The sequence below is a fragment of the Pungitius pungitius genome, chromosome 5 (assembly GCF_949316345.1).
Source record: "Pungitius pungitius chromosome 5, fPunPun2.1, whole genome shotgun sequence".
Taxonomy (NCBI): domain Eukaryota; kingdom Metazoa; phylum Chordata; class Actinopteri; order Perciformes; family Gasterosteidae; genus Pungitius; species Pungitius pungitius.
In genome coordinates, this window is record NC_084904.1 from 2,090,019 (window position 1) to 2,112,998 (window position 22,980).

The window sequence follows — 22,980 nt, forward strand, 5'->3', positions numbered from 1 at the left end:
TGGCAAACAGGTGCAACAATGGGCTCAGTGTTGCGCTCTCACCTCGCGGACTCGTCCACGTGGAGGTGGAGTGCAGCGTTTGCTGGCAGGCTTACAGTATATATTTGCATAGTAAAGGTCAGGTAGAACACAAGGCTCCCTGTGTTCCACATCGCAATAAAGGAGCTCGGAGAAAATCAGGCAGTAGTTTCATTGCCCCCCCCCCCCCCCCCCCGCTGAAGCGACAAAGGGCAGGAGGGACATCATATGCAAAACCTCTTGCATCAATCTTTAAAGTGGGAAACAAAGCTTTCCCGAGGTGGGCCCGGGCTGTGAAAGGGTCGGACTTTCACGCTGCAAACCACGCTGTGTGACGTACCGGCGCCTTTGACAATTCGAAAGTCCCCCTCTTGCTTTGCCGGAGCCACTTTGATTAGTAATTGATAAGCAAATGGCAAATTGTTATTTGACTAAACGGCAGAGGTGTCAGACACAGTTTGACAAGGGGAGCACTGACACATGCCCATCACTTTTCAAGCAAACACACACACACACACACACAGATCATCACCCTCGGTCTGCACCTAGAGTCCATCTCCTTTGAATTCACTTCTTTCTCCGACACCAGTATGTTGCATGTTGCCTTCACACTTGACTTTGACATTATATTTGACTTTAACTGTCGAGGGGATCCAAGTGCTGCCGACTCAAACACAAACAATGACAGTGTCATTTCCTGCTCTGTCTCAATTCATGTGTGACTGCAGCACAATTTGGAGCAGGCCTATTTATAGCCGACCACCACCACCACCACCACCACCCCGCAGCCTGAAAGTCACACCGGGAGATTTCGGAGAGGGGAGTCCTTGAGCCGCTCTGCCAACTTGAAGCAGTGCGGTGACAAGTTTGGAGATGAGGCCAGTCGGTCACCGTGAAGTCGCACTGCACCGTCCCCTGCTCTGAAGCCCCGAGGCGACATCCCCCAAAAACACAGCAAAAGCAAGTGCACGGTGATCCGGCGCACGTACTCACCTGGGTGCACACACGGACATGCATGTGTTATGATGTGTCACTTTCCACAAAGCAGTATCACGAAGAGCTTTTGGGCTGACAACAGACGAGTGACGGGGAAAGAAGATGATATAAGGAATATAATTGCACTTACTTAATAGCTTTTTGAAAAAAGTTCCAGCAAGAGGGTTATTTATCCACCTCCTGGGCTGCCGCGCGGTGCTCCGAGTCCCAATCAGAGCAACCAAAACAAACAAAAGTATCCGGTGTGCATCTCCAACACAGCGAGTCCCACTCCGCTGCTCACTGATGCTCTCTGGAATGAGGAGGGAACTCTGCGCACAGGCTCCCAGGCTCACAGCCAATCATGTCAGAGTGGTTCCTGCCTCTTGGCCAATCTGGCGTCTTCATCGTGCTTCAGCCGCCCCCCCCCTCCTCCATTCCCCCAACCCCTTGAAAGTTCCCAGGGTTGGACAACTCTAAAAGAGAGGAAGAGACGAATGAGACAGAGTGGGAAGAACTGAAGTAGTATTTACAGAAAGGGGTAATTATAATAATAATATTAAATATTAAACGTCGGTGACAAAACTCTGGAAAATGTTTGCTCCGCTAGTGGCTGCCAAGGATTTACCCAATGTTTATTCTTCCCTGAACTCTTTCTTCGGTGTGATTCTTTTCTCCTATTATTGTGTACAATCATGAAAGTTGTGCTCTTGCACCTTTTTTGTGGTGCTGTCTAAGTCCAGGGTGTCCATGACCCAGTACCAAGGTGTCAGTAGCATGCAAGGAATAGCTCAACATTTTTGGAACGTGCACTTATCGCTTACCTTGCCAGAGGAATCCAGGCCAGGCTACCACGTCTCCAACAGCAGTCTGATATGAGAGGGGTATTGATTTTGTCACCCTACTCTCGGCAAGAAAGCATATTTACCAAAATGTTGAACTATTCCTTTAATACGCAGGAATGAAGACTGTGACATTTCAGGAAAACAAAGACGGAATCGGTTTTGACCATTTTAAGCAAGCTCACTCACAGACAGATACACTTGTAATGATTCCCAGAGGCGATGGGACTCTCTCTCTTGCTTATGCGACCAGGGGGAACACAGCATACCCTGAGAGAGAGAGAGAGAGAGAGACATGAATTACTAATGTTATTTGTTAAGACGCATCGACAAGACGGATATGGCTCCCTTTGCGGGGCCAACGAACGGCGGCTTGGTCGTGTTTATTCAGTGACACTCTGACGCACACATTCACACGCCTTTCCTTTTTTCCTGGATGGACCGGAGCCGTGGCCTTTGGTCAGCAGGGATCCTTTACCTCAGTCAGGAGGTGCATTTAGTCAGGCAGGACTTTGAGCTCGGGCCTGGTTATCTGAAATATTTGGATAAGGATCTGCGATAAAAAAAATAAAAAAACCTTTGTGTGCATATTTTGTTTGGACAGTGATGGCGATGCCTTGATGATGTGTGTGAGTGTGGCTTGGGCTCTCTCAAGAGCATAGTCAAAGCTCACAGATACAAAGTAACTGTATTGCACGAGAGAGGCTTAGAGATGCATGAAGGAAGATTATATTACCGCTTTGCCCATGGTGTTCCAGATTTGGTTGGTCTAGTCTAATTTTGTAGATACCCATTGTAGTGCCATTAGAATACTCAAATGTATTTTCCACAAGCCAATTGCAATATCGCCTTATTATATTGGAGAGAAGGAAGACAACTTTACAGCCATTCTCTCCAACCAAGCAAGATTGAGAGACTTAGGCTTTAAACTGTCAGGTAAGGGTCTAATGAAATGACAATATAGTCTATGTATGATCCCGCAGTTTTGCAGCTTGACCCATGCAAGGCCCTAAAATTGGGGTATAACCGCATCGGCTGCCTTGCCATTGACCTTTTTCTCTCCAGATTTCCCCCCCGCAAATCTCTCTTTAAATTGAATCTGACTGCAGGTCAGACTTAGTTCAATTCAGTCAGCACACATGCGGATCACCCCAGGTCATAAGGCGTTGAAGATTATATAAACAGCTCAAAGGGCAAACATCACCTATGAAACAGTGTGTGTGGCAAACATCACGAATAATCCCGTCAAATCAAATTAAAGTGTGCACTTTGCAAGCGGCCCCTCTGGACAACTGTTGCCAAATCTGCCTCCCGCCTGTTCTTACATATCTGGAACATGTTCAGCTTACGGCTCTCATCCCAAAACCAACCGCTGAAAAACATCATATCACACACACACACACACACTATTTGTAATGTTGATTCTCTTGGCTGTGCGTTCTGCAACACAGTTTCCCCTTTGGGTTGTAAAAACACCAAAAAATGATGGCAAACAGCATCTGCAATAACGAGGATGAACAGCGCTCAGGGAGTCCATGAAACCTTGCGAAGAGCCGCAGAGACGTGAGGTCTGATTGGAAATGGCACCGAGCAAATGTGACCGTTGTTACTTGTGAGAATTTCTGAGAACACATTTTGAGGTAATGTTACCCTTGTTCCCAGAGTGAAGAGTCTAACACGGTAATGTGCGTCTTTCCCCCGTCCAAATATTGACTGGAAGCCGGAGCAGCTGCAACAGCCAGGCATTTTTCACACAGTGGATAATGGCCCCAATATTTGGATCGTGCTACCTTATCCATCAAGACAGAAGTGCAGTTTTTTGTTGTGTTTTTTGTTTTTTGAACGACTCGCAGGAATCTTCATCTCTAAGCTGAGTTCGAGTGAGAGGTTTTCATTTATCTGCTGCGTGTCGGTCAAAACTAAAACAAAAAACGCTCTCGAATTTGTCCTTTGAATGTGTAAACTGAAGCAGAGAGACGACTAGCGTGGCTCAGCGTGAAGACAGGTTGTGCCGGCCCGCCTCCGTCCCGTTCTTTTTGCAAAGCAAATCGACCTTCTGGCCCGGGCTTCACATTCAACAGACAGATATCGGACTCCGCAAACGGCTTTTACGATGGAAGGTCACCAGTAGGTAGCCATCTATATCTAAATGTGGTTTTATGGCGGCGAGACAAGCCGGCGAGAAGCAAGCCAGCCAATACACAGGCAGCAGAGTTTGTAGGCCCTTTGGGGAACGGCGGCGCTCGGGCAGGGATTCATTCGGACAGTGTTGTGCCTGAACGCGTCCATTGAGCGATAGTTCATGAACTCGTTCATAACGTGAACTGAACGTACTGTATTAACGTCACTGTGAACTCGTTCATTCCGGTGTCTGTGAACGGCGCGTTCTTTCAGGTTAACGTCGTTCAAATGGGGTGCCAGATTCCTATAGAAAACACACCGTAAACGCGCCTTAATAAGTAGCGGAAAAAACACCCGATCTGGCAACACCAGCCACCAGCGTCGCGTCATCAAAAAAAAAAGAGAAATGCATGGAGGCGACAGCTGCGTGTAGCAAAGAGACGGCGTATAATAATTTAAAGGAGTTTTATGAAGTTACTGACAAGGTCGGTGAGGATGGGAGGAATCTGACCTTTCTTTGCAAACACTTGCACCTTAGTGAAAACTGTCGTGTTTTTATTCCTTATTTAAAAAAGACCATTCAAGCAGCGTGTGTTTGAGAATGTTCTGTTAAAACTGATCAAATAATTGCTCTCTGTGGTTTTGGGCTGTGGCAATCATTTTGAAAAAAAAGAACTGAACTAGTTGGAACTGTGAACTTAGTTCAAATATTTTGAAGTTTGAACTATGAACTGAACTAGTTCATTTTAAAATTTGTGAACTGAACTTTGAACTAGTTCATGTAGAAAGTGAACTTGCAATGCAGCGCGCTACCGCACGAGGCCGCCTGGCCCCCGAGGCCCCTCACACTCACAGGAGTGGAGGAGGTATGCTAATGCCAAAAGGGTGTACGCGTTAGTCCTCTTTTGTTCTGTTTCATGAACAGCGGGCAAAATGAATACAAATTTACATCTGTGATTCGTCAGGCAAAAGGGGAGCAAACCCTCGAGGATGCAAGGCTGGAAATTCACAAGGAAATTTTGCCAGCCACGCGAATAGTCTTCCCTTTGCCGATTGTCCTTAAACTGACTTGACACCCTCACAAGCACACAGGCAGCGGCTGCGCACACACACACACACAGCAGAGCAGACACGACCTATTGGAAGAGAAGACGCTGATCAATAAGTGGGCTTTGAGACCAATCATTTGCTGCAGGGCAGTAGATGAGTACCTGGAAAACATCCTCCCGTCCGAAAGCACGGCGTTTGTTCCACTGCCGTTTCACCAAGGGCTTCTCCGACAGCTGTTGACAGAAACCACCACGGAGGGGGGGAGAAATGTGGGGGGGGGGGGTCTTGCGAAAAAGGCCCAAAGGGACACACAAGAGCACATTCTGAAACATGCTTGTAGTGGTGCAAACGGTCAGATGCACAACGGTTTGTTGATCAAATAGAAAGGTGCAGATTGCCTGAAACTGAAATCTAGACCTGTTTTGCCCCAAGGTCAGTCCAATGTCAAAGGTACCCGATTATGCAGCACTCTCGGACTCTAAAGCACCACGTGACAGGTTTGTGACGCCTGCACTCTGCGAACGGTAAGAGCAAAGTGTGATGCCCATGAATTGCATCAATTATCTCCTTCCAGCACCCTCTGTCCTCCCCCATGCGTGATCGCACGTTGTTATCCCTCGCCGAGGTGCTTTCAAGATGCAAAACGCGGCTTTTCCCAAACTGCTGTCAGGAGGCACGACAAGTCCTGTTAAGCGGGCGACTGTGGAGGGTGAGTGGAGAGCACGGTGAGACGCTGCTAACCCGCATTTGTGTCCTGGGGCAAGACCCTTAACAACCCACATTGCTCCTGTAGCTGTGGCTACTGCGTGTTAATGCCAGTCACTGATGCTAAATGCTATTTTCATGCAATAGTCCATAGCAAGAAATTACAAACTTACATACCTTTGCAAATGGTCTCCCAATAAGGGTGAGAGGATGTAAATCAAATGACTTCCCATTTTCAAACATGTGCAGATAAAGAGGTCACCGGGCAGACTCAATATTTCCTATCAGACCATAACTGAAGGTACTAAAGTGGCAACATGTCATTAACGGAGCTTTCAGTTGCTCGCAGATGGCAATGTGACTGGACACATCAGAGGTCACAAGCCTCTAAATGACAGCAAAGGGACGTCGGATGTTGCCCATTACTCTGATTATCACTGCGCCGCTTCTGCTGCCCTTCATTCAGCAAATTGGAGGAGAACGTTTGGCGAAAGGCAAAAACACAAAGACGACCGAATGTGACGTTAATGTTTCCAACACCAAGCTTTTGAAACATTGCGTTTCCTGTGTGTGTGGGGGGGGGGGGGGGGGAATCCTGCTCACTGACTCACCTCATTTGTGTAAGACCTATCTGCACTGACGAGGCGTCTCACACATTCGGAGTGATAATGACCTAGTTATCCCGGGGAAGGACCTGCGAGGGTGGCTCAGAGACAGAAGGGAGGCGGGGGGGGGGGGGGTTGTTGGAAGTCATCATGGTGGAGAGCGATCATCCGTGGCCTTCAAGGGGCTGGGCTGTCCTGCTGCCCGCTCAACCGGTTAGTTTCAGCACTCGTATGCCATTGTGTATTTTTGTATTATTTTTTTAAATGTAAATGACTCCTTTAATTTACAGCATTATATTACCCCGACGTCAGCTTTCATTTACGTATTCAAAGCTCTTTATTTTTCCGTCACACAGCCGAGGCTCGATCAATAAGACGCTTCATTGTTTGGTGTTGCTGTCATCGTGTAGCACTTAAGTGCAGTGTCCGTGTGAGCTCATTTTCTCTGGGTGGCATGGAGAGCAGGAGGCACGTTGGACAGAAAGAGCTGCATGTTTATAGATAGAAATGTTTGTAATCTGAAATACGTGGATGGAATTTTTCAAAAATGAGGCCTGTGTTATGCAGTCCCTTTAGAATGTACTTCCCCCAAACTTGGACACGTGTGACCGTTCATTCAACTTACCGAAATGTATCTTAAGTGTAGAATTCTAAATAGTTGTTTACGTAAGTATCAATCAGTATAAAGACAGAGTTTAGTAAAGGCACTTGCAGCAGTGTGGAAGGTCGCTAATGGGATTTCATATTTGGAGACTACAATTCTCCCCGTTCCTCTGGAACTACTTGAGCTGTGTCTGGTTGCACTGAACATGAGTGAAAAGCCTTTTTCAGTCACAAATGAGCAATTGGATTGAGATCTGAACCATCAATGTGTTGTTCTCAAGCTATCCTATAACGTTATGCTTTGGATCAAATGTGGTTCAGCATGGAGACTGTCAGTGTTCGAAGATTAAATGAAGTGCTGCGTGATGAATTAAGAAATTCCAATAAGAAAATCAAACCGATGAATTTTAGAAGAAAATGCAATGCTTTTCCATGAATGCAAAACAAATACATCCAACTTGGTTACCTGTGATCTGGCTGTAAGGCACTGAAGTGGAACACTTCCTTGTCTCAGGCAGCAGCAGCTCCTGCTGGAGACGACGGCTCATTGCAGTCAGGTCAAAGCATCAAATCACAAGGCGGGGGATGACTGGAGTTTGACAAATAACAGAATAATCTTCCACGGGGCCCCATATTCAAATCAACAGGTTCACATGGAACTCATCTGTTGGGTCAACCAATATATTTGCATAAAATAGATAACTAGAATAAATGGGTCAAACAGCCAATGAGAAATGTGCAGGGTGTATGCCAGCAAGTAAACTAATGGACACAAGAATTTGGGAATTATGCAAAAAGTGTTTAAACAAATTAACTAAATACACAAGTTAGGGGACAAGGTTTCAGTAAACTTTGTAGTAGCCGTTATATGAACCGTGTGCGTTGACTTCAGCCATCAAAGACACGTGCAAGACTTTCGGGTCACACAGTGTGAAGGAATGAGAAGGCGCCAGGTTATTTTGCTAATGTTGAGGATAAAAATGTAAAAATAAATTGCTATTACTGCAAGTCAGTTGTAAATATTTTAAAAGACAAGGTGTAAAAAAAAAGAAATGCAAAATACTTAAGTACATTGATCATTTAATTTCATATAAATACATATAAAATATATAAACATCTCAATTCACATCATGTATTACAGTATCCTAACTATGTATAACAAAGGCTCTGAAAAGGAACTATAAAAAGGTTCACCTCCCACCAATTTGTATACGTTTACATTTTAGTGTCAATGTGGATTTGCACAACAAAAAAAAACAAATACAAAAATGTGGAACTCTTTTCACATCAAACTCAATGCGGTGCTGTACAGTCACTTTACGATCATAACTCACACAAAACTACAGACGTTTAGTCCAAAAGGTTCTTCTCTACACCAGCCACCTAAAGACCTCATTAGCCAAAGGTGTTCAACAAAGGCAAAATACAAAGGAAATGCCACGGTTTGGTCTCTGGCTTGATCATGAATCTGTGTAATGGTGCGTATTCCTGCAAGTGTTATATAGTATATAGTAAAAACTAGCAAACGCCGCTTTGGATCCTACAAGAACCCGACAGTGGGTCAGCCCTCTCTGGCATCTCTGTCACATCAAAGCATCATAGATGTTAATTCTGCTGTATAAAGAACTTTTTCAATGAAAATCTGTACCGTCAGCAGCAGTTGTGACTCAACCATAGAGAAGTGGGTGTGAATGTTACAGAAAAAAAAAAAGCATGGCCTGGACACTTAAAAAGGTTTGACAGGTGATGGCTTTTCAGTGCATAACTTTAAAAACAGCTGGCTACATTTGCTAGAGGAAAAAAGTAGTTAACTGATCTTCGCATTAGACACTTTTACTGTGCAGCTGAGGGTCCCACAGTCTCACAATAGGTGAAGCCCTATAGGCCGTGTGAATAGTGGAGTTTTGAAATATTTTAAAACCATACTGTAGTAGTAAAGTGAGATATTTGGGTACTTCTATAGCAGAACCTGAGCTTACCTCTATTGTAAACAAGATAAAACCCTTTTGCTCGAGTCGATAACTGCATCAATATAGCTTTGGTCCAAAGGATTGTCTTTTGCAATTTCAGGTAGAAAACAAAATCAAAACAAAAACAAAAAAATTACAGTCCAAACTGAAGTTGAATCTGATATTTTGCTTACATAAATGTGGGCAACCCGAGTCACTCTTCTTTGTCATGACTGGCGTTTCCATTCATAAGCCCGTTACTGTGGTGTTCCCATTTCTGATTCTGCAGTACTTTGGGCAGCCTCTTCCCCTTGGTGTAGGCGTGGTACCAGAAGTTGAGAAAGAGAAACAGGAAAATCAGGCCGTACGCAGCAATGATGTAAACAAAGATGGGGAACTGGTAGTTGCAGTCCTTCATGAAGAAATACTGAGAGATGTGGCTGGTCACTATGACAAACTGGATCTGTGGAGCAATGTAGAAATGAATGTTGGTTATGCTCAACAATCCATGAAATAAAAAGAACCAACATTAAAAACACAACATACCAGCTGAATAGTAGTCAGGTGCTTCTTCCACCAAAGGTACTTCTGATATTTGGGGCCCAACGCAGTCAAGCCGTAGTAAGTGTACATGATCACATGGACAACACAGTTAAGCAGGGCGTGAAATGTCCCCATGCCACCTAAAAAAAAAAAAAAAATAATGTGTGAGCGCATGAGGAGAAAGTCAGAATGTAAAAAATTAACTGCAGCGTGAAAAAAATATTCCTACCAGCAGAGAAACGAACACCAAACCACCAGGTGAAGGGCATGACCGAGTGATGATAGACGTGAAGAAATGTCACCTGACTATTCCTCTTCCTCAGCACAAAGAAGATCTGAAAGGGGACAAGACGTTTTACATTTAGCAAGTGACGAAATACAGCGCATTTGTTTCAACACTATACACCCAACAGGGATGCAGTCACTCACCGTATCCAACATCTCTATGAACTTCGAGAAGTAGTAAAGCCAGCAAGTTGCTGCCATCTAGAGGGAGGAAATATTTTTAAAAAATTAAATCTCTACATTGCTTGCTAATGTAAACTTTCCCATTCTGTAAAAGAGCAGCTTACCCTCAAGCCCTGAGGAGAATCAGAGTAGTCTACTGGGTCGCAGTGGAAAGTGTACCCGGTTCCCCATCCTGACATCACAAACTGAAGGGGGGGGGGGAAGAAGTTATTAAACTTTTACACAAATGTTGCCAATATCTTGTATTTGAAACACTGAAGCTACTGTGTGTGGAGGTAGTATTTCAACTAGTGTGGCTACTATTGTAAATCCATTGATGAAATGGGGCTTGATAAAGTTAACCCTGTTGAACTTGCACACGTGCACAAGGCAACGCATGGAAAGAAAACACCTGCAGATCTGGTTTTCCTGCACATGGTTCAGACAGAAAGTGTCCCTGAACAAAAGTCTTGCACAAGACTGCCTTTGCCAGACAGAGGACAGATCGCATGCGTCACATTTTCTCTTCCAAACAAGGAACCCATTAACACGGGAAGAAGAGGTTCTACGGGGATTTCGGCACTTTGTGTCCACCAACTGAAAGGAGGCAACATGACTCACCTCGTAGCACATGTAGAGCGAGAGAGCCACGACGCCAAAATTGTAGACAATGAGGACTCCTCTGAGGTCCAAGGCTTTGCGGTTCTCCATGAGCCGAGGCCCCAGCGAGTGGACGAAGTAAATGTACATTGCGATGACGATGGTTTGGGGCAGAGGAGAGGACATAAGGAACCAGCTCGCTGTCCGCCTGTCTGCGAGACGAGACAAAGTGAGAGATCGGATGTAAAAAAAAATATCTATATATTAAAAATAAACTGCTAAAAATCAACTTGAAGGCTTACCTGCATTTTGTAGGAACCCATCATAAATGAGTGCGGCTGAGGATTTTAGATAAGCAAGTTCCATTTTTCAGGAAAGATGTTTGCGACGTGGCTGAAAAGAGCAGAGACAAAATGTTAGGAAGGCTTTTTGGAGCAGACACAATGTCTAATGTCAAATAAAATGCCACCGATGATTGTTCAAGCTCAAAAAGGGTTTTCTGCTGGAACTGGAAGCTGAATTTATATGAAATTAAACTTGGGCACCCTCAAGGTTAAATGGCTCTCAGACCATCCCCTTGCATTATGAAGTGAAACTCCTCGCACTAAAACCCAACAGCACGGTTTCCTCCGCATGCAACAGGTTTTTCCCCGAGTCGCCATGGAATTTACTCCTCTGAGCAGTGATCAAATCTGTATTGTGCCTGAAGCAAAAACAAACTAGAGGTCAGCCTTTGGAGTGCCAGATTTGCTGCCATGGATCGTACACAGGGAAGAGAGTCTTCTCCATGCTTTACTTTCCCTTCGGAGGCGACAAAGCGAAGCCTGTGCGAGGAGTACAATGAGTAGCAGTCACCGGCCGATTTCAGACAACAGTGGCATTTATTCTAGCAAATTTATGCATGGATGATTTATATAGAACAGTATAGTATAGGACCAGCGTGTCGTCACAATACCACCATGACGCCTCCATCAGAGCAGTGAGCAATGGACAATGAAAATGGTTACTTTGAAAATAAGGGCCCCAATGATTTTAGATTTACACACAGATTCTGAATAAAAGTTAACCAGGATCAATTTTCTAAATGTAAATGGGGTGAAATGATCCCAGGGAGCCAGGCATGAGCACTGAAGCCATTGATCGGGACCTACGAGTGTGACCCTTACAGGGTCGCTAGGTGCCAACTACTGACTGGACTTCTCAGAGGAGTCTCAGTAACCAAAGTCTCAAGGGAACACTCATCTCAGGGGCTTTATATTTAATAACCATTGAATAATTTCATTTCTTAACGTGGCAGAATACAACCCTCATGCGTCAGCCCGTTTCCATACGACAACCCTACATGACTGGTTTTCAAGGTGTGTCTTCATGAACTTGAATAGGGTTTAAGTCAATGAGAACGATAGAGGAGGCAAGGCTACCCAGCGGTTTCCACACCTACTGAAACATTGACGCATGAAATAGAGACATAAAGACCAACACACCCTCGTATTGTCCACGATCAACCCAACATGGGAAAAATCCACGTGCGGGCCCCAAAGTGATTAAATAACTACAGTATAAAAAAATAAAATGAACTCATCTTTACGTGAAAAATTATTCTAAAAAAACTCATTAAATGATAAATCAGTGTTTAGGGATTGGCGTTGATACGCGTGCACAGTGGGGTTCACTTAACGTCAGGGCACCACAAGGGCCTTAAAATGAATGATATAACGTTATTAACCAACATGTCCACAGCGGTGTCGCGTTCAACCTAAACAAGTGGCTTAGTTAAAGAGAACCAGTGTGACACAAGGATTGAAAAACGGGTCCAACAGCTACCACGCAAACCCACCACGACAGGAAATGCCTCGGCAGTCACGGGCACGTTCCAGCCTCGACGCACCTGTTTTTCTTTTGGTTGAGGTTTAAACGGGTAACTATGGTTTCAATACTTTAGAGAAAGAAAAAAAAAAATCAACACCACTTACAATGTTTTTTGTTTGCAGACGTCAGTCGATGAAAATCCTCGTAAAAGCGTCAAGTGGTCTAAATCCAAAGGGGTCGGCTCACCTGCCGATGGCCAACAGGTGTGCCTTCTACTCTTCTCACGGCGCTGTCTGCCACGAGCTCTCCTCGAGACTTTAAGAGCGCCGCCGAGGGGCGTGGTCTCGCTTCCGCGTTAGCTGATTGGCCAATTTGTGGTCTCACGTTTTCTAGTTCATTTTTGAGTGATACCTCATCGAAAGCGACGTCGAGGTTTTGCAATAGTACACGAAATATCTACATAACACATACTTTATTGGTTTCAGTAAAAAAACCCTCCATAAAACCCCAGTAGCATTACTAAGGTAGTTGACAGGCATTCCAGCACCTTTATTCTAAGACTTACAAGACAGTAGAAGACACTTGAGGTAATTAGGTGAAGAGAGAGCTGACTAACACATTATGTGACATTTACAATGTTGTTCTGTGTCTGTACCTTCTTGTTTGAATGCACTTATGTGTGTGCTTTGGATAAAAAGTGGCCGCTAAATTAAAACTGTGGTGTAAATGATGATAAAGACAGAAGTATTATTTCATTGAAAAAATTCATTGTACTGAGATGCTGAGATAATGAAAATAAAGAAGAGACTGAGTAGGACAATGTTGAGGTGTTTTTGTTCATTGTTGTTTTCTTTTTGGGGAGGGGAGACAAGTGGGGGGGGGTGGTGTTCAAGGCGTTCTCATGGTAACCAAGGCAATATGTAAAACTGTTGGGGTGTGTCAGAGAGAAGGTTTCAGTCACTCATACAGGTAGTCTCAGCTAGAACTCAAAAACAAATGCAAATTATGGCATAAGTGTTTTCTTATTGCCTGGTCATTCCCACGTCTCTGCTTGTATCTTATCTCATCTCATGCACACCACGTTGGCTTCACACACAAATTCAAAAAGAAAAACAATCAGATATAAAAAGTACAAAATAAACATTTTTTCATAACATTGTGTAAATATAAAGTACATTGTTGTCTGCGATTACGTAACAGGAGCCACAAATAGCTTCCCCCGGTTTCCCTGAACCTTCATTAATTTTTTTCCCCACGAGTTAACCGTAAAAAGAAGAGTGATCATTTGCAAGTTGTCCATGCATACAAAAGCCAGACTCAATCTTCATCGCTGCTCCATGCGTCCTGAAAGGCTTGGTTCACTGAAGACGGGGCCCCGGGAGCAGCCTGCAAGGAATCAAGACATTCAGCTCATTACCGCGACAAAAGCATGATACACGTGTGCACGGATTGCATGGGTATAACCACTACTGTTTATCTGATGGATGTACAAACTAGTTCTGTGCATGCAGAATCATCATGACGGAGCTGTGTCGAGGTGACAGGTGCCGAGACAGCTTATCTAGGCTCTCGTTTCTGACATGAAGCACTTACTGTTGCCTTTTGGGTCAATTCTAGATCGTATTCTTAAATGTCTCGTCTTTCCCGTTACCTGATTTGCACTTTTTGACTCGTCCTCCACATCTGGGGCGCGAAGGACAGGGATCCACGCCACGATGTTACAGTCTTTACCTCCACTGTACAGCTCCTGCATGCGGGGCAGAGCAAGAAGAGCTCAGGTTCTGACACGCGGGCTCACCCGATATTACAGGAAACAAAAGAGGAGGACTGTGACCTTCCACCTTGAAGCACTCCCAAACTGTGACGGCACCAGCTGGAACACGAGAGATAAATAATGAAGGGGCTCAAAAGTGTGTCCGTGTGGCATGGAAGTGAAAAGGTGGGTCACCCTCTGTGTGTCGGGTGAGTGATCGGTGTCGATACATCGGACGAGCTGCCTCTCACGGACCCTTTTTTTAAGGAGGGGATCGCTTTTCCCGGAGCGCTCCAGAGTGACGAGCTGCCCGAACAGCATTCCTACGTTACACGTTCGCCCAATGTTGACATCGGCTCGTAGAGAGGGCGGCGGTTGGATGTGGTGCATTTGGAAAAATGACGTATAACCAAATAAACTAATACACCCTGAGATTACAGACGTATTGGGAGACTCAGCTGATTTCAGCCAACAGCTTGAACGAAGAGAAGACAGGCTTTGCCTTTAGTCGGATACTAGTGCTACAGCATCAATATTTGGAAATTGCAATGGATTTCCGTTGTGAAGTCAGCAACAGAAATATGCACACACACACACACACACACACACAAATATCGAAAAACATAACTATAAACATTTATATACATCCATGATACCCACATATAATTGCATCGTGCCAAAGCTCCATATAATCGATAGCTATATCTATAAACATACTTCCTCACATTGGGCACATGGGACACGCCAAAAACTCTTGTTGCCCGGGTGCATGCACGCATCACATGTCACACATTTCTGAGTGACGCAACATCTCGTCGTTCATTCCTCAGTCAGAGGAACGAGCTTTGTGCGCCCAGGTGAGGATGAAACTAAAGTAAACACCTGTTAGAGGAGACGGACGCTGTGTTTGTGCAGTCAAACCGCCGCCGCCCGCCTTCTGAGTCGGGCACAAGCCCGGGTCGCACAAAGGGGAGGCCCGATTATTTGCATTTATGGTAGCGCCGTACAGCCCCGAAGGAACGTCAACCTGGCGTTATCTGTCGGGGGGGGGCGAGGCTCATTTGAGGCTGCCATGGTGATTGCAAATTCCTAGCAGCCTTCGCAGCGACGACGACAACGGCCAGTTGAAGAGATAAAAACAAAAGCACACAGGGGAACGGCCCCGCCTGACAGGCTGAGCAAACACCAGCGGATCGATGGAAACGCAAAACAGTCCACGGGAGGGTGTGACCGGCCCCGACGGGGGCGGTGTGAGGTCTCCCTCCACCTGCGACGCGGGCTCACCTGGTAGTCCGGGTGGAGCTCGCAGCAGTCCACGTTGTTGTAGTGGCCCCTGAGCGTGGAGACCAGCTCTCCCGTGTGGACGGCGTACACGGCCACCGAGCTCTCGCACGGCACAAACACAAACTCCGGGCCGCAGCCGCGCGACACGGTGAACTGGAGCTTCTTGCGATTCCCGTTGGAGACCTTCCCGTAGTTCACCTGGGGGACAAAGCGCAAAAGGTTCAGATGACAAGCGGTCAGGGTCGTACGCCCGAAAAACACTGCTAATCTATAAAGGCGTTGTTGGAAAATCTTTTTTCTGTCTTTGTCATCGACCTTTTGTTTGAGTTTGTCACATGAACATTGTTGTGAATAAAGGTTCCACAGACGGTAGTTAACGCATTCAAACAGCATTCAACAGAAAATCTATACAAGCCACCACCTCTTTGCAGAGAAAAGGAAAAATAATAAGTGAAGATAGCAGATAAACAAAACAAATAAAAAACAAAGACGCCCAATGGTCAATTGTGTAGAATGTCAAAGTCCTCTTGCCTTCAAAGTGAAACATATCTGTGTAAGAAGATGGGGCCTTAAAGAGAACAAATCTAGATGAGGACGTCTCAGGTCTGTACAGCCGTTCTCCATATTAGCATTTTGAAGTACCTTTATGTAGTGGCAGAGAAATAATGCTAAAATGTTACTTGTATTTTTTTTTCTGAGAGATGTTTCTAGTAGCGGTCGAAGCCCTGTCCCTCAAAGCCTTTGGAGATTAAATCGTTGTAAACGTTGGCCACCAATACCACAGAGGATGCCCGAAGGGGTAAACCCAAGCGCGTAGTGAATGAGAGGGTAAAGGTTAAACCCACGGGACCCTGTCCCTGTGGGACCCTGTGGGCGCAGATTTCTGCTGGACTCTCCCTAATATGAAGAGCAATTCTGGAATAAATTGTAACAAACGGGACATTTTCACAATTTGTGACGGACTACGCACATATCACATCCCTATAACATTTTATTGAAGACGTTTATGCTTCTTATAACAGAAAATAAAAACATATTTGAAATGTAGAAAGCTGTAGACCTATTGGAAACATTGTCTATATTCACTTTTCCCCAAACATGTGTTTGCTATGGGGATTTAGTTTTATTTCTAACTCTGTATTGTTGACGCCCCTCTTTACTAGCTTGCAGTCTTCTTCTATACTGCTACGGGTGGAATAGTGAGAAACCATTAGCAGCACACCAGGCTCCTCAGGCACAATAAAACAAACTAAACAGTGCACTCACTCATAAAACTTTCCACCAGAAGAACAGCCCAGCAAAACCCCAGCATCAAAGGCCCCTGAAACTGAAACCTTCTAAGTGTATTCGAAACCATTTTGGCCCCTCAATTAACATGAAAAATGTAAATCTGCTTTTCCAGGAATTGCGGAGACTGAAATCAAGCCTAAAGGCAACAAACTACTTCATCCTGAGGCGCAGCATTACTTCATTCAGGCCTGTGAAACAGGTTTGAATTGCATGGAACATTCCGTCTGTGCCATTAACACGCACCAGACACTCTGGCAGCCTCATCGATAATCAGACTCTGATCATGGATCATACAAGTTCAATAACTAGTCTGATATCCTCTTGTGGTATAAATATGTATATAATGCTCCAGGTTTCAATTTAAATGTTTCAAAGTGATGGACAGCAGCATTCTGTATTCGCTGCAGAGACTATCTACTATCTGCTCCCTTGTTCATGCCACTTTAGGTTAAGACATATAAAAGTATGGAGTCGCACGCCATTAGGGGAATTTATCGCATGTTTATACTCATGACAGAGACACTTACATGCAGGCTGCACTTTTTATAAGCATTCGTTCGCAACTTCCTCACGGCATCTCCAGAGCATCTCGTGTTTCTATAGGAACATCAACCAAATGGAAGCGTGAACTGTGCTTGACAACGTAGTTTCATCCCTCACACAGACCTTACCAGTGTGTTTTCCCCGGTAGCACTATTCCATAGTCGCATCCGGTCGTCGGTTCCCATGGTGAGGAGGTAGAGGCCATCGCCAGTGAAGCACAGGCCGTTGACTCTGCCATTATGAGCCGTGTTCACTGGGGAGACACAGTGACGTACGCTGGTCATCTCTTTCCTCCCCCCACCGCCATCGATACCCAGCATTCATTATACATCCCAAATTAATCTGATTTGAATGGCATGTTTTGAGTGTGATTGTTGTTCAAATCCCTCGTCTTGATGTATTCATTTATACCGCAGGAAAAATTGGATGAGTTCATTGCAAACTGGTGTGACCCAGTGTATCTCCAGATCAGTTGTGTGTCACCTTGATCACATTGAAGTGATTTGTTTTTTAACTGTAAGCTAACAGGGAATCTGTTGTTCCTCTAGTTTCTCCTAGCACCAGCATTTAAATGTATCATCAGATGCATCATCAGTCAGCTTCAGTTTTTCCTTCGGGCTCATTTGCACCTCAGTTCCTAGTCTATGTGTGCAGTAAATCTGTGCAGCGCCACTAGAAGCTATATGCCCCGTGGTTGAGGGAGTGGAAATGCACGACGGGATGATGCATTCCAAACAAAGGCTCAATGCGGCTCACTCAGGAGGCCGTCTCACTATTACCTCTGCCCTGACACCTGTACTATTCCGTCTCTAAAAAAAAGCCCGAACATTTCCGCCCAGAGACCCGCCCACTGCATGAATGAGAGAAAAGACACTGGGAGGGCAACAGTACCTGCCTCGGAGGCCGCTTTGGATTTGTCTCCATTGTGCTGATCCAGACTGAAGAGACAGCCAGAGGCCCGACGCACGTCCCATACTTTCACTTTGCTGTCTGCACTTGGAAGGGAAAATGGAGAAAATTAACTTTGTTTCACACTCTCCTTGTAAATCAATAAATTCAGTCCTAGAAACGATTCCAAAACAAGGAGGTTCATCCCACTAAATAAATGACATGCTCAGACACATAGGCCAGTTTTCTGTGGGATACGTGCTGCTCCGTAATAGGATAACATACTCCTCCCTGTGTGTCTCTCGGTGCCAGTTGCTTTCAGAATCACTCAGGGTCCACAGGGACAGCTCCACACTTATCCCAACGGATCAATTAGCAGGTCCGATGTAGCATAAAACAGCTGGTCACTGTATCCACCATATGCTACACTGACAGGGCTACTGGTGCTGCCATCTCTCTGCGGGCGATGTGGTGCCATTATGCTTGACTCTGGGGCTGCAACGTGGCCAGATGGGCCGGCACTGAGGTGACAAGAACTGTCGGGACACAGCATGGTGGGGATTGCCCAATACCCAACACTATTCCGGGATGTGCCTGAAGGTTAGCTGAGCCTACCTGGCAGTTGCTAAGATGTGCTCGTATCTGGGCGACCAGCGCACGGACAGGATCTCCGCTCTGTGTCCTGGAGGGGGGGAGAGTCAGTGTGTGTCTTTGTGATGTGAAAACCTTATTTGTTTTTTGTGTTTAAGCAGGCGTGTGTATTCATGGTCTTGTTCACTAACCCTGAAGAACTTGAATCCGTGACCCAGACTTAAGGTCACACAGATGGATTTTAGGGTCTTTGGTGCCAACTGAAAACACAGACAAAAAGGCAGTGGATGGAGGAGTTTCAGAAGGTTGCCGTCATTTAACTATCAATGGTTTTGTTAAATCTGTGTCTATACCAACTGGGATTCCAGGCTCTCACAGACAAGGTGAGGTTACTATAAACTGATAGGAACCTCTGATAAACGTGAGCTAACACACCCTGCTACACGTCGGAGGAGGGTAAGCTAGTTAAGGAAAATAACCAGGAGAAACAAGTTGATTGGGATGGCATATGTAAAATAGCTTCTGCTGCTTCTTTAACGAAACGTACCATCTTAAAATGTCTCTCTAGTGACATCATAAACTTGTTTGACAAGAATTTACAACACCCCTGAGAGGTAAACGACACATTGAGCAAAAAAGACGGTCACTGTGATCCTCTACAGTTTAAAAACGGGTGTGTCAAAGGAACTGAGTGTATGCTTATTAATGAGAACATACTCAGGAGGAAAGAGAAACCTGTTGGTCCTGCTTGGCAACGTGGTGAGGTGGAAACTAGATTCTTACAATTTTTCACCCCAGAAAACAGTCTCTGAGGGGGGGGGGGGTCTGTGTGTGAGCAGCTTCTGACTCCCTTCTGTTCTGGACCCCTCCCGAGTCATAGAAGTCATGGAAAAAGGAGTTACCAAGTGACCAGGAGGTGAAAACTGGATACGTTGTGAGGGAGGCGGCGGGGGGGGGGGGGCGGGGGGGGGGGGGTGTAAGCGATTGGGAAGTGTGCGATACTTGGAGAGACAAACGGATGACGAGCGAGGATGTTGGCTTAAGTTCAACGCACAATCCCAAACGTGCCAACAGGAACCCCGCAAATTCCATTAGTTCTTTATCCTCTTAGTCATTGCGTTGTCACACACCTGCGATGAGACTGTGCTTCCTGGCAATGGGGGACAGGTGGTGACTGTAGACGTTGCCCTCAAACTCAAAGACTTCCGCAGGCTGAAGGATGACAAAGTGAGGGGAAAGGGAAGGTCAGCCTCTCAATGTTACTTTGATGATGAAATATACGTCTATAACCTTAAATAAAGCCGCGGCCTCAAAATTTAACAGGAGGAAAAATTCCCCACAGTGCTGAAGTTCAGAAAATGGATTAGGTAAAAGAGGGAGGGTACTACTGGCCCAGAAGGCAGCTCATGCGAGCAGCAGTGGCGATTAAAATGCAAATTCTTCAGCAAATATAAAAAGCCTCTCTGTAGCCCATCTGTCAGTGTGTGCTAGCACTGACCAATGAGCACGGCCACACACACACACACACACAAAAATAGTATACATACACATTGACTTTGTGCATACTATACATACACTAATATGCTAATACAAAACCACACCTAATAATTGAATAGGCCTGAGTTAGTGTATTCGAATGGGACACAAAAACACACATAGTATTATGAATGAAAGGTTGCTGGTTCTGTTCTGTCCTTTCCATGACCTTTTGAAGAAACTTCCGCGCCAATGAAACTCTATCTCATGGGAACAATATAAGATGATTTCATCGAAGAGAAAGTAAAGCAATAATAAAAGAATAAAAGGGTAGTGGAGTTTTAAGAAAATAAATGTCAGCTATTTCCTTAAACTAATCTCATATATGCAAAACAATTATTTGGGGAGATCCAAATAAGTTTACATGTTGTTGACAGTTTATACAGCTTGTATTGACAGTGATTGTAATTGTTTCCTTTCAAATTCACACACTGCAGACAAGGGAACTAATTATGCAGCTCCACCTTATGACCTAGAAACTCAATGGATGCAACATTTCACAGAGAGTCTACATAAGACAATGGGGGACATTCCTTACCTTCAGCGTCTCCGTGTCCCAGACTTTCATCGTCTTGTCAAAGGAACTGGAGACAAACATGCCTGTGTCGTAAGGATACCACTGGACCGTCTCTACGCTGAATTTGTGGACGTACCGATTTGACCTAATCAAACAAGATCATTGAATGTGAGCAGGTACAAAACTATAAAGACACAGATCTGGTCTTGTCCTCCAACCGGGCTCAAAACAAAGAAATACATCTGTGGAGAACACATAAAGTATCAGACAATAAAGCTATATTCACATTGCAAACCATGACCGCAATTCTGCTGTAGAGATGTAGGTGCATAGTTTCAAGACAGATGTTTTACAGAGCAGAAATAAATACATTCATTTATCACAGGTCAGCCTCAGGTAGGGCTGCAAAGGGGCGGCGGAAACTTACCGGTAAATTTCCGGAAAGTTTCCACTGGAATTTTGATTTAAAAAATGTGCAAATGCTTTTTTGTTATATGCTTTTTTTGCAAAAGCAAATAACAGGGAACTTAAATGTAGTTGAGAACAAGACTCTGCACGCCTAGCTCAGCTGGACCCTGGATGCAGCTGGTTGGGGACATTGTTTGCCAGAAACATAAACGTAAACATAAAACGCATATTGATTACTGAAGCCAGGTTAATTTTAATGCCAAGTTTATTTGTATAAAGTAGACTAACTTTTTACAGCAGTGAGAGTAGGATGGATGTTTGTCCACACAAAAGTACACCATCACCTCAATTATTTGCAGCTTTTGGGGTTCATCAAAAAGCGCCAGTTGGGCAACTTATCACACTACAGCAGGGCTATTGAGGCCACACTACTGTATTTGAGCACAAGGTCTAAATCGACTCAGGTAAGTTTTAAGATATTACTGGGGTAAATATATTATTTATAAGACAAAGAAGCTGCTAGTCATTAACACACTGACTCTGAGCTCATCGTTGGGGAAAGGCTCAATGTGTCAATTTTGAGCTGACATGAGTGAGAGATGGGCATGGCTACTGTACAGTGGAGGTACAGTGTCTGTGTTCTCTTCGAGAAGAATCAATGATCATAGGAAAAACACCGTTCATGTTCAACGTTCATGTTTTTGTTGTTCGATAAAAGACAATGCAGTGCTACCCACTAGTGGACAAAATCAGTAAAGAGCATCACCCTCACCTGCCTACTGTGCACACTGACTTGCATGTGTAATGTAGTTTCCCGCTGTAGTTCTCCAGGTCGTAGATGACGATCACTCCATCTGCTCCACCAGACAACATGCTAAAAAACATCAAGGTGGAAATCATCAATAGCATAGCTACAGCTGCAGATTAGGACTACTAAGTGGACTTACTATCTGCCCTCTACTACTTCGATGTCTATGGTGTTGATGCCATTTCCATGGATTCTGTCCACTTCTCTGTCAGGATTCAACGTGAGACTCAGGACCCTGAAGAAGAAAAATAAAGAAAAGATAAACATTACTGGACAATCCATTAAATTCAGATTAGATATCAAAGCCCTAGTGTTTAAATGTGCTGTTTAAATAAGATAATAGTAGAGAATAGCAAAATTAGACATTATTAAAAAAAAAAGAGAATATTGAATGATTCAAACTAATCATTTTAATTAGGAACCAATCCATAAAAAACACCCGTTTACAGTGTGATATTTACATGATCACAAAGTAATGTATTGAGTGACTTTACATTAGCTAGTAAAATATGTATTTTTTTCCTAAGACGTACACATTTTCCTATTCGTGTTACTCATATAGCCTCAAATTACTCCATAATGAAATGTCAAGAGCTCTATGTGAAGTTGTGCTAGTTACGTATGAATATTACTCAAGACAGCAGCACTTCTTCATGTTCTGCCCTGGTGGAGACACACGGATTCCCTCTCACCTTCTCGTTGACTCTGCTCGTCTCAGTCGCAGTGGGTCATCCAGACCGGCCTGCCTTGCAGTCAGAAATCCCAACATTGCTTCAACAAAACTAATGTTGGGTTTCACAGCAGGACCAACGATGATAAATTGCTCAGTGTTTGCTATCCTTTGCTAACGTTAACTTAGCTCCAAGGCTAGCATGTCAACTACACCGAAGCACGTTTTTAAACCGAACTAAAATATTAAGCCCCCAACGATGCATTTTTGCATCCAAAGCTCCGTACTTTCTAAATATATATTTTTAATCAAATTATGTGTTTTTTTCACATTTATTCAACTAGCTTCGCAGCAGATTCATACAAAGAGCCGCCATGTTGTGACGTAATAGCTATTCTATGACAAACGCGATGATTGGTTGCTCA

General features: G+C 44.5%; 2 protein-coding genes across 2 annotated transcripts; both read right to left on the minus strand.

Annotated features, from left to right (window-relative positions):
• Positions 1-7,979: 7,979 nt before the first annotated feature.
• Positions 7,980-12,556, minus strand: elovl7a (ELOVL fatty acid elongase 7a). Its single transcript, XM_037481897.2, has 8 exons — positions 12,432-12,556; positions 10,761-10,851; positions 10,480-10,670; positions 9,984-10,064; positions 9,841-9,897; positions 9,641-9,746; positions 9,415-9,551; positions 7,980-9,331 (listed from the first exon to the last, which is right to left on the minus strand). The coding sequence occupies exons 2-8, from the start codon at positions 10,822-10,824 to the stop codon at positions 9,083-9,085; spliced, it is 885 nt and encodes a 294-aa protein (XP_037337794.1). The 5' UTR covers positions 10,825-10,851; positions 12,432-12,556; the 3' UTR covers positions 7,980-9,082.
• Positions 12,557-12,801: 245 nt separating this feature from the next.
• Positions 12,802-22,954, minus strand: ercc8 (excision repair cross-complementation group 8). The gene is made up of 12 exons (XM_037481896.2): positions 22,578-22,954; positions 22,025-22,120; positions 21,850-21,951; positions 20,691-20,814; positions 19,747-19,828; positions 18,808-18,876; positions 18,641-18,707; positions 18,029-18,132; positions 17,266-17,390; positions 15,305-15,502; positions 13,919-14,014; positions 12,802-13,653 (listed from the first exon to the last, which is right to left on the minus strand). Exons 1-12 carry the CDS (start codon positions 22,652-22,654, stop codon positions 13,585-13,587), a joined length of 1,209 nt encoding a protein of 402 aa, XP_037337793.1. The 5' UTR covers positions 22,655-22,954; the 3' UTR covers positions 12,802-13,584.
• Between the last annotated feature and the right edge of the window lie 26 nt (positions 22,955-22,980).

Excerpts from the sequence above, each read along its gene's own strand:
- elovl7a (XM_037481897.2), bottom strand. The coding sequence starts at position 10,824 with ATGGAACTTGCTTATCTAAAATCCTCAGCCGCACTCATTTATGATGGG. Across the intron at positions 10,065-10,479 it reads CGCTCTACATGTGCTACGAG|TTTGTGATGTCAGGATGGGG; the intron begins GTGAGTCATGTT and ends CCCCCCCTTCAG. Across the intron at positions 9,898-9,983 it reads ATTCTCCTCAGGGCTTGAGG|ATGGCAGCAACTTGCTGGCT; the intron begins GTAAGCTGCTCT and ends TCCTCCCTCTAG.
- ercc8 (XM_037481896.2), bottom strand. The coding sequence starts at position 22,654 with ATGTTGGGATTTCTGACTGCAAGGCAGGCCGGTCTGGATGACCCACTG. Across the intron at positions 17,391-18,028 it reads CAAAGCGGCCTCCGAGGCAG|TGAACACGGCTCATAATGGC; the intron begins GTACTGTTGCCC and ends GTGTCTCCCCAG. Across the intron at positions 15,503-17,265 it reads CTACCGGGGAAAACACACTG|GTGAACTACGGGAAGGTCTC; the intron begins GTAAGGTCTGTG and ends TTTGTCCCCCAG.